Source organism: Leptonychotes weddellii, chromosome 10, assembly GCF_054177405.1.
Source record: "Leptonychotes weddellii isolate Sample4059 chromosome 10, ASM5417740v2, whole genome shotgun sequence".
In the NCBI taxonomy this organism is placed as follows: Eukaryota; Metazoa; Chordata; class Mammalia; order Carnivora; family Phocidae; genus Leptonychotes; species Leptonychotes weddellii.
This window is the reverse complement of record NC_138378.1, coordinates 44,594,644-44,606,172: the sequence shown is the minus strand read 5'-3', so window position 1 is coordinate 44,606,172 and position 11,529 is coordinate 44,594,644. Positions and strand designations below refer to the sequence as shown.

General features: G+C 34.7%; 1 protein-coding gene across 3 annotated transcripts in view; it reads left to right on the top strand.

Moving 5' to 3' along the window:
- LOC102749113 (E3 SUMO-protein ligase RanBP2) overlaps positions 1-11,251 on the top strand; it is an 84,451-nt gene extending 73,200 nt beyond the window's left edge. For all 3 annotated transcript variants that reach the window (XM_006728939.3, XM_081833284.1, XM_081833285.1), the window contains 6 exons: positions 2,962-3,166; positions 4,407-4,508; positions 8,122-8,267; positions 8,904-9,177; positions 9,310-9,644; positions 10,035-11,251. In XM_006728939.3, the coding sequence (XP_006729002.2) occupies positions 2,962-3,166; positions 4,407-4,508; positions 8,122-8,267; positions 8,904-9,177; positions 9,310-9,644; positions 10,035-10,340 (1,368 nt within the window). In that variant the 3' untranslated portion in view covers positions 10,341-11,251. The remainder of the gene's footprint in view (positions 1-2,961; positions 3,167-4,406; positions 4,509-8,121; positions 8,268-8,903; positions 9,178-9,309; positions 9,645-10,034) is intronic.
- Positions 11,252-11,529: the final 278 nt, after the last annotated feature.

Genomic DNA, 11,529 nt, shown 5'->3' with positions numbered 1-11,529 from the left:
GTCGTTTCCAATTTATTTTGCTCTTTTTCTAGCTTCTTAAAGTGGAACCTTAAATTACTGATTTAAGACCATTCTTCATTTCTAGTATATGCTGTAAGTTTCTTTCTAGGAACTGTTCAGCTCCATCCCAAAACTTTTACTATGTTGTATTTTCATTTTCATTCAGTTAAAAATATTTATTTTCTTCAGGTATTCTTTTGATACATGCATTAGATAGTATGTTGCTCCCAAATATTTGGTGATATTCCAAAATATCATTCTATTAATTGATTTCTAGTTTGATTCTGTTATTGTCTGTGAACATATTTTGAGTAATTTCAGTTCTTATAGGCTTAATGAAGGCTGTCTTGGTGATTGTTGTGCACTTGAGAGGAATGTGTAGGCTGCTCTTTTGGGGTAGTGTTCTATGTTAATTAGATCAAACTAGTTGATGCTGTGTTGTCCAAGTCTCAATATATCTTTGACCAATTTTTTGTTTCCTTGTTCTTTTTATTACCGAGAAGACTGTTGCTAGGCATAACTGTAGATGTGTCTGTTTCTCCTATTAATTTTTGATTAATGTACTTAGAAAGTATTCCCTCTGCTTCTGTTTTCTACTGAACTCACTACTGAAACCATTTGGTCCTGGAAGGATATTAATTGATTGATGATACATTTTCTTTAATAGATGTAGGCCTATTCAGATTATCTATTTCTTCTTCTTTGAGTTTTGGTAGGTTGTGTCTTTAAAGGAATTGGTTCTTTTCATCTATGTTATCAAATTTGTGGGTATAACTGTGTTCATGAAATCCATTAAAATTTATTACCCTTTTAATATCCATCAGTTAAAAGTGAATAGTGATGGCTCTTGTTTCATTTTTTTTTTTTTTTTATTTGAGAGAGAGCACAAACAGGGGGAGGGGCAGAGGGAGAGGGAGAAACAGACTCCCCACTGAGCAGGGGGCTGCAGGAGGGGCTCAATCCCAGGACCCCAGGATCATGACCTGAACCGAAGGTAGACGCTTAACCGACTGAGCCACTCAGGCGCCCCTTGTTTCATTTCTAATATTAATAATTTGCATCTTCTTTGTTGTTTTCTTGGTTAACCTGCTAGAGGTTTATCAATTTTTATTGACCTTTTCAAAAAATCAGCTTTTGATTTTGTTGATTTTTTTTCTCTATTAATTTCCTGCTTTATATTTTATTTATTTTTTATGTTTTAAAGATTTTATTTATTTGATAGAGACACAGCGAGAGAGGGAACACAGGCAGGGGGGGAGTGGGAGAGGGGGAAACAGGCTTCCCGCCAAGCAGAGAGCCCGATGTGGGGCTCTATCCCAGGACCCTGGGACCATGACCTGAGCCGAAGGCAGATGCTTAATGACTGAGCCACCAGGCGCCCCTAATTTCCTGCTTTATTGATTTCTGCTATACTTTTCATTTTTTCTTCTCTTCTTGCTTTACCAAGACAGCCTTCATTAAGCCTATAAGAACTGAAATTACTCAAAGTATGTTCACAGACAGTAACGGAATCAAACTAGAAATCAGTAACAGAATGATATTTGGAATATCACCAAATATTTGGGAGCAGCATACTATCTAATGCATTTATCAAAAGAATATCTCAAGAAAATAAATATTTTTAACTGGATATTGCTTTTCTTTCTCTAGTTTAAGGTGGAAGTTTATTGATTTTAGATCTTTTTTTTTCTTAAAGATTTTATTTGAGAGAGAGGGAGAAGCAGATTTCGATCTAGGAACCCTGTGATCATGACCCAAGCCAAAGGCTCGGTCTGCTTAACCGACTGAGCCACCCAGGCGCCCCATTGATCTTCTTCTTAATGTATGCATTCAGTACTATAAAGGTTTCCCTTCCTTGCTTTTGTTGCATTTTATAAGTTTTGATAAGTTGTAGTTTCATATTTATTTAAAACTATTTTTAACTTCTCTAGAGACCTTCGGAAACATATTATTTTAAAAAGTGTGTTATTTAATCTCTGAATATTTGGGATTTCTCCAGCTATCTTTCTGGTAATGATTTCTAGTTTAATTCCTTTGTGGACTGAGTATATACTTTGTATGATTTCTGTTCTTTTGAATTTGTTGAGGTGCGTTTTATGGGCCAGAATGTGGTCTTTTTTGGGTAAATGTTCCATGTGAGCTTTCTGTTATTGTATTTTTCAGTTGTAAAATTCCCACTTGACTCTTTTTATACCTTCTTTTTTTTTTTTTTTTTTAAAGATTTTATTTATTTATTTGACAGAGAGAGACACAGCGAGAGAGGGAACACAAGCAGGGGGAGTGGGAGAGGGTGAAGCAGGCTTCCCGCAGAGCAGGGAGTCCAATGCAGGGCTCGATCCCAGGACTCTGGGATGGGATCATGACCTGAGCTGAAGGCAGACGCTTAATGACTGAGCCACCCAGGCGCCCCTACCTTCAATTTTTTTTTGCTGAGAACTTATCTTTTCATTTGTTTTAAAGAGTATGTGTCCTTATATCCTGGAGCATTGCTAGAATCGCTTCTTTAAAGTTTTTTTGTGATCATTCAACACATGGATCATTTCATGACCCCTTGGCCAGGGAGAGTTGGCTTTTCTTGGGACTTTTTTCCATCTCTGTCATTGGCAGCTTCAGTTTTGGAGCTGCTCTAGCACCCAGGCTGGAATATAGGTTGGCAGGGAAGGAAAAACCCTGGAAGGTTCTTAACACCAGATTATACCTCAAGTCTTGGGGTTCTTAATCCTCCTGCTTTCATCCACCTTTCAGAGGCATTTTATACTTGTAATTTCTGTTTCAGTCCAGTTGAGTTGTAGGTATTGGGAAAGATAGGATGGAGCGTGGAATGGGAGAGAGAGGGTGAAGTGTGCTTATTGCATTTTGTCCAGAATGCCCAGGTCTTCAATTTCTTTTAAAATAGGGTATGTGATCCTTTTTGTCAATCAGTATTTAATAGCATAGTTATTTGTTACTTCCTCTTTGCAGAAATCTCAGAATGAGGAAATAACTAACACGGCTGACAGTGTGTATACAGGTGGGACTAAAGTGACTGTACCATTTTTATGTAAATCTGAAGAACCTGATTTTATTACCAAATCTATTAGTTCACCACCTATTTCTTCTGGAACTGTGGACAAACCTGTAGATTTGTCTACTAGAAAGGAAGATGATGCAGATTCTACAAGCCAAGGTAAAATTTGATACCTTTCCAAAAACCTTCTAGGCATACATTACATAAGGTATACCTATTTGTTATGTTTGAGAAAATAGATTGAAATGTCAATTTTAAAAACTCCCTTCCCTTTAAAACACATTTTGAAATGTATAAAGGGGCCAGAGATATTTGTAATAACCAGAAAATCATATTGCCTTGTCAACAAAAGATAATAAACATGTATTTTTATTGTTAGAATTGTAGTTATTAAGGAATATGAAGCATTGTGACTCTGACCTTTTTACCTGAGAATAAATGACAGTAGTTTTGCTTATGCGGAGATTTTCTTTGTGAAAATGGTGCCATTTGCATATTGTTTGAATTATCATTGAAGTATATTAAAATTTATATATGAAGTAATTGTAGATACTAAAATAAGGTGGTTAAATTTTTATGATACTACTTCAATGTCTTTTTCTCTACCTGTTTCATTAAATTAATCAGTTACAGTAATTAAGATCTGATATGCTTTCGTCCTCGTTTTTTCATTTCAGTTGATATTAGAAGAGGGGGAATCTTTTATAATTATATTCCTTTATAATTGCTTGTCTGTATTACCTAATTTGTTTCAGAAGTAGTCTTGAATAATGCACAATTACTACATCATTTATAGGTACTTGAGAGTCTTAATATGTTAGAAGAGGAAGTAATTTCAGACCTAAAATCTCATATGTTTTCAGATGATGAAAGTAAAAGTAAGGCTTAGGACTCTAAGAGATCATGTAGCTACACATTGTCAGAATTAAGACCCCCAAACACCTGGTGACCAAAGATAAGTAAGACATTCATTTTTTGTTAGCTTATTTAGAATAGAGAACAGAAAAATTCTTTATGCAGATCTTTCCTAAAACCCTACCTGTAAATGAGTGATAGTTTTAGATTATAGAAGACTCTATAAAGCAGAAAGTGTATAGCTCTTTTATCAGGTTTAGTATAGATCTACATCTCATTTTTAAAAAAGATTTTTGGTATGCTTTTGGTGTAGTTTTCCATGAGAATAGTACCTGTACACTTAATACTGAAGAAGTTCAAAAATTGGGTGTATTTTATAACTTTTCTTTAGAGAAATAACCAGAAGACAAATAATGCACACCACATACCCAACCCCTTTGGTAGTATAGAATGTCCCACCCACATTCTCTCTGGATCCTGGGTAAAGCTTTGATGTTCAGTATATATTAAATGAAATATTAAATTACTCTTTTCCTTTTGCCAGTGGAAAGCAAAACAGTTTCATTTGGATTTGGAAGTAGCACAGGACTGTCATTTGCAGACTTGGCTTCCAGTAATTCTGGGGATTTTGCTTTTGGTTCTAAAGGTAAGATCGGGAGGAGAGAGTTTAATGATGTTACAGAATCAAGCACAACTGAAAGAATTAGTCCTTTGCCACAGTATTGTAACTAAGTTGGACATTTCTTTCCTCATCTCCACCTTCCATTTTGTTTAGGGTTTTAATAAGGAAGGGCTTCTATATTCTATTATTTTTGACATTTATTAATATAAACCATAAGAATTTTCTCTTAATTCACTATAAATCCTGTTGATGTCTTCCCCATCCTGAAATATAGAACCCTTTCCAGTTTTGGAATTACCTTGATTTTGGTGCATTGTTCTTTTACTTATGCTTTTGGATTTGGTTTTTGTTAATATTTAAGATTTGTGCATCTGTATTTTTTAAGGAGATTTTATAGTTTTCTATTTTTCTAGTTTCCTTGATCGAGTTTGAACATAAGGATTGTGCTAATTTATCATGATAAATTTATGGTTGGTGAGGTTTCCCATCTTTTTCAGTAGTTTTCTGTTTTTAGTGCATTTTGTATCATTTGTAGAATATAATACATTACTTGATTGTTTCAAGTTTACTGGCATATTACTTTCTCATTCTTATAATGACTTCTATATATCTGATTATAGCACCACCTAAGTTGCTTGATTTATGGAATAAGTTTTATTGAAGATACATACTTACATGATTTATCTAATTCCGAATTAAATCCGAATAGCGTTCTTCCCTCCCATATGCTTACACTTCTTTCATAGCACCCGCCACTTACAGAAGCACATGTAAAACTTTCAGAAATTACCTTCAGGTATTTTTTGTTATGCTGGAATTCATAGCTTCATTGATGTCAAGTTGCTTTATTTTTTTCAATAAAGACTTTATTTATTTATTATAGAGAGAGAGCATGAGAGGGAGGAGGGTCAGAGGGAGAAGCAGACTCCCTGCTGAGCAGGGAGCCGGATGTGGGACTCGATCCCAGGACCCGGGGATCATGACCTGAGGCGAAAGCAGCCGCTTAACCAACTGTGCCACCCAGGCGCCCAAGTTGCTTATTTTCATTTTAATGTATAGTAGCCTGAAGTCAGAGGATAATAAAAGCCCTATAGTGGATATAGTTATCCACACACAAAAAATTATCAAATAAAAGTTGATGAGTTAGGTTGCTTGTTACTCAGTGTAACCTTTTCAAAGTACTCTTTCCGTACTGTTGCAGTAAAGTGTAAAATAGGCTAGACTCAAACCTCATGACATTTACTCCTCACCACCACTTGTCATTTTTCAGTGAGATGATTCACCAAGCTCTTTGTTCAACTACATTTCTCACTTTGTTTTGTTCTTAGATCTGACAGGAATTTGTGCTGTCTTTTCAAAGAAATACCTTTTTGTTTTGTCAGTTCTCCTTTTGTTTGTGTTTGATTTATCTTTAGATTTTTTCATTGCTCTTCTTTAGTTTTTTTTTTTTAAGAGGTCATAAATTTCACCAGAATGTGGGTATCTTTCTTTTCTTTCTTTTCTTTCTTTCTTTCTTTCCTTTTTTTTTTTTTTTAATGAGTTGTTTCTGGCATTGCATGGACCTTTCTGATTTTAAACTTTCTGTTTTGTTGGTTTTTAAGTTCAGAGGAATCTTTTTTTTTCTCTCCTTATTTGCATATTCTTTTTCTGTGGTGATTTTTTTTTTTAAATCTGTTCATTTTTTGTTTTTGTTTTTTTAAAAAATTCATTTTCTTCACAAGTTCTATTCATATAAGTCTGTCAATCAATTCCACGTCTGTTGTGTAATATTTAATATAGAAACTAAGAGAATAATAAGGGAGTTCCTGTTTAGAGATCACCTGCCTTTGTCAGTAATCACTATTTTATCATATTTCCTTCAGATTTTGTAATGTTTTCATTAAACATGGACACATAGTAGAAGTCTCCTACGTACTATTACATAGAACTGTTACTATGAAATGGATATTGATTATTGACGTGTATCTTTACATTTTTACTGTAAAATTCTTCCTCCTGGTCTCTTCAAATCAATGGTTTTCAGAAAACCCTTGGATTTGTATTAGAATTTCCTGGGAGGTTTTTTGTTTTTTTGCTTTTTTTTAAACACCTATTATTGGGCTCTCTGGGCATGGTAGCCCAGGCATTGATATCTTACAAAAGTTCCTGTGTGATTCTAATAATTCACCCAGCATTAAGAACCATTGAGACATTTTGGAATTTTCTGCCATACCTCTCAAGGGTCTTGGGGGGTAATTAAAAATTTTTCTCTGCTTGGGAGTTCTGAACCAGTTTTGTTTTTTTGTTTTGTTTTATTTTGATTTAAAGATTTATTTATTAGAGAGAGATTGAGAGGAGGGAGGGTCAGAGGGAGAAGCAGACTCCCCACTGAGCAGGGAGCCCAATGCGGGACTGGTTCCTGGGACTCCAGGATCGTGACCTGAGCCGAAGGCAGTTGCTCAACCAACTGAGCCACCCAGGCGCCCTGTTTTTTGTTTTTAAGAGAGACAGGAGAGGGAGAGAGAATGTGCTTGTACATGCAAGAGCATTGGTAGATGGCAGAGTGAGAGGGGGAGAATCTTAAGCAGGCTTCACGCCCAGCGCAGAGTCCATTGTGGGGCGCGATCTCACATCCCTGAGATCATGACCTGAGCCAAAATCAAGAGTCGGTTGCTTAACTAACTGAGCCACCAGGCACCCCTCTTTTGCAGTATCTTCCTAAGAATTTTTGTCTTCTCTCTCTTTTTAAAGTTTTTTTATTCTCACCACTAAATCTGGGTTAGAGGGAGTTACTGTTAATAGGTACTCATTTTGTGCTTTCTTCAAGGTGCTGAGTTACTTTTTAAATGATCTGTGATATTTTTGCCTTAAGAGTTTTTAGCACTGGATGTAGAATTTTCATTAACAAGTGATGAAAAGTTAAGAGGTGTTTCTTTCCTCTAAGATAGTGAGGAATGTATTATTAGCAGGCTGGGCCATCTCAGTTGAGATGGGGATGAAGAAGGAACTAATTTTCATCTTCTCCAAGGTGTAAGTTCTTTGTTTCTCTGCATGGGAACAGGGAGTCTTCAGTCCCAACAGCCTAGTATCCCTTGAGGATAGTTGAAGTCAGTGAGCTCCCAGCGCTACCATCTCCCACCTGGCCAAGAAGTCTAAGCTGTAACACTAGTTACTTCAGGAAGAAGTTGAGGTAGAAAACCTACATGTGTTTGGGCTGCTTTAACTACTTTGGAAGTAGCAGGTGTGGCCTCTTTGAGAGGACATTTTTAGGTTCAAAAGTTACTTTTCACATGTGATAAAATGTTTTATGAAGTATATTATGAAGTTTTATGAAGTTTTATTAGCTGAGCTAATTGTTCAGAGTTCCAAGGTATGTATTTTCAAGAACGGGCTTCATTACTGGAAGTTCTTGGGTAGTTTAGTATCATGAAATTTGCCCAAGGCAAATTTATCTTTGTAGCTCAGAGCATAAACAATATTAAATGTACTGTGTGCTCACAATCCATATGAGTTAAACTTGTCAGAGTAATATAATTTTAAGCATTTTTACTAAAAGTATATGTTATATCATTGGAAATTATAGGCCTCAAAGTAACAGGGGGATTAAAAGCATATAAAATTAGATACCACTGTTTAAATATCCTAATTTATTCATCAGATAAAAATTTCCAGTGGGCAAATACTGGAGCAGCTGTGTTTGGAGCACAGTCAACCAGTAAAGTTGGCGAAGATGAAGATGGTAGTGATGAAGAAGTCGTTCACAATGAAGATATCCATTTTGAACCAATAGTGTCATTACCTGAGGTAACTATTAAAGAATGGAACTCTTACTAATAACTTCACATTTTAAGTTTAAAACTTGACATAGGCTTGACTTGCAGGACTAACTTTGTTTGCATTTCTTTCAGAATATTTACCCTTTCAAATGGAAGCTTTTTATTATTTTATATATATATATAAATTCTACATGAACTTATTGGGAATAACTAAGTTTTTTTCGTCTGTTTTTAGAATATCTTGTTTTCATAACGTAATTCTGGGAGTAAAAAAGTATCCAATCTCATACTTGCCAAAATCCTTTCAATAAAAAGTAAACTACATTTTCTGGACAAGAATGTTATTTTAGGCAAATTACTTTGTCAGTTTTCAACTACAATCAATAGTAGATTGTATTTATAAATACAAATAATATAAATAAAGGAATGTATTTACTTTCCAAAAGGAGGAAGAATCCTAATAAGATAAATATTTCATGACAAACCAGGTCTTTACTGCTTCATCCAAATCAGATGTATTCCCAGCCCTTGGATATTACCATTTATCTTGATACTATAGTTGAAATTCTGTTATTGTCATTGCAAAACAATATCATGAGGAATTTGGATCTTTGGAATTTGTCATGTTAAAAGCAGCAGCTTACAGTTTTATCTACTGTCATAGGTAGAAGTAAAATCCGGAGAAGAAGATGAAGAAATTTTATTTAAAGAGAGAGCCAAACTCTATAGATGGGATCGAGAGGTCAGTCAGTGGAAGGAGCGTGGTGTAGGAGACATAAAGATTCTTTGGCATACAATGAAGAATTACTACCGGATCCTAATGAGAAGAGACCAGGTTTTTAAAGTGTGTGCAAACCATGTTATCACTAAAACAATGGAATTAAAACCCTTGAATGTTTCAAACAATGCTTTAGTTTGGACTGCCTCAGATTATGCTGGTGAGTTCTACATTCAAATGCTACTTTTCACTTTTTTGGACTTTTCTAAAATCCATAGCAAATATATAAGAGAGTTTATAACATTTATTTTAATATTAAGGTCCATCCTTGTGTTGTTTTGTTGTTTAATAGATGGAGAAGCCAAAGTGGAACAGCTTGCAGTGAGGTTTAAAACCAAAGAAATGGCTGATGGTTTTAAAAAAAAATTTGAAGAATGTCAACAGAATTTATTGAAACTTCAGAAAGGACAAGTATCACTGACAGCAGAGTTATCGAAGGAGACAAATCCTGTGGTGTTTTTTGATGTTTGCGCAGATGATGAACCTCTAGGACGTATAACCATGGAATTATTTTCAAACGTTGTTCCTCAGACTGCCGAGAACTTCAGAGCACTCTGCACTGGAGAGAAAGGCTTTGGCTTCAAGAACTCCATTTTTCACAGAGTAATTCCAGATTTTGTTTGCCAAGTAAGTATTGTATTTAATTGTATATCACAGTTGAAGTCTAGAAAAGTGAACCACACTAACTTGAGAAATTTGAGTGTTTCTCTTTGCCTGGAATTTTCTTAAGATTTCTTTAGCTTTTCTGTATATTAGTTGGTGTCAGCACCCAACTTCCTGTCCCCACAAAAACTTTTAACCTAAAAATGGTTTAAATTTCTAATACCTTGAAACCTGCTAGAAATTGAGGGTGGGAAAAAGACCTTTTCATTTTTGTCTTTCAGAAATGGGTATTTCTTAGTTTTCAAACCACATTCTCAAGGAAGCTGAGTTTTTAGGACTTAATGTGTAAGTGGTAGATCTGTGTGTATTTTATTATTTTATTCAGAATTCCTATTAATTGAAATCTTCTTTCAGGGGGGAGATATCACCAAACATGATGGAACAGGAGGACAGTCTATCTATGGAGATAAATTTGAAGATGAAAATTTTGATGTGAAACATACTGGTCCTGGCTTATTATCAATGGCCAATCGAGGCCGGGATACCAATAATTCTCAGTTTTTTATAACACTGAAAAAAGCAGAACATTTGGACTTTAAGCATGTAGTATTTGGGTTTGTTAAGGATGGCATGGATACTGTGAAAAAGATTGAATCATTTGGCTCTCCTAAAGGGTTTGTTAGTCGAAGAATTAGTATCACAGAATGTGGACAGATATAAAATCATTGTTTTTCATAGTAAATTTTACCTGTATAAACAGTTGAATTGAAGCTTAGCTGTTGTGACAATATGGTAATTATGTTCAGCTTTTGAAAATGGACGTTTCCAGTGTATAAATGTAAAATTGCAGCTTATAGCTGTTGTCACTTTTTAATGTGTTATAATTGACCTTGCATGGTGTGAAATAAAAGTTTAAACACTGGTGTAAATCAGGTGTACTTGTGTTTATGTACTCCTGACATATCTGTATTAAAATGGAATAATACTAATCTTGTTAAAAGCAATAGACCTTCTCAAACTATTGAAGGAATATGATATATGCAATTTAATTTTACGTTTTAAGATATTGGACTTCCTGCATGGATAAACTTACCATTTGAATAAAGGGACCACAACTTGGATAATTTTTATTTTACATTTGAAATATATTTGGTAATTTTAACTATTGGTGTGCTCATTTATGCATAGAGACTCACTTATGAATGGGTAGAGCCACAGAGGGTAGAGACTTAACCAAAGTGCTCTTCTATAATCCTTGCACCTCCTGTATGGTTAAATTAACTTTTAAGTAGAGTACCTTCTTTTCTTAAAATGATATGTAGTTTCCTGTGCCCTTTCAAAGGTATTAAATTAATTTTTACATTTTAAACAAGTATTTCCTTAGTTTTTTGTTTTTGTTTTAACTTTTCTGTCATCTGTTTCTACTACCTCAAACTGCAGCTTGGTTCTGATAGAACTTGAATTTTTCCTTGCAGTTATTGTGATAAAGTATGACTATTTTAAAAAGGTCTATACCATGTTCTTTGGTTAAAGATTTGCTTTATACTAGATTGTTGCAGTACCTTTTTCTGGTGAATTTTGTAGCAAAAATAAAGTGACAATTGTTAACAGCCATGACATTTAAAAATTTATTACTTGTGCATCTAGTTGTTTGTTCATTCTAGAGCCAAAGTAAGGAGGACAATTAAAGTTCTGTAAATCAGACTGCCACATAATTTCCAAAGCTCCCAAGAAAGTGACTTCTTTTCAAGTTTGATACTTACACACTGAACATTTATTTGGAAATGACTAGTATCAAAAGTCAGGCAAACTGCTAAAAAGGCGGCAGAGCAGGGGGGAGAGGGGGAGATGTTCTCATCAGCCTACTCAGTACAACTACAAAGAATCTAGAGCACATATTTTTGTGTAT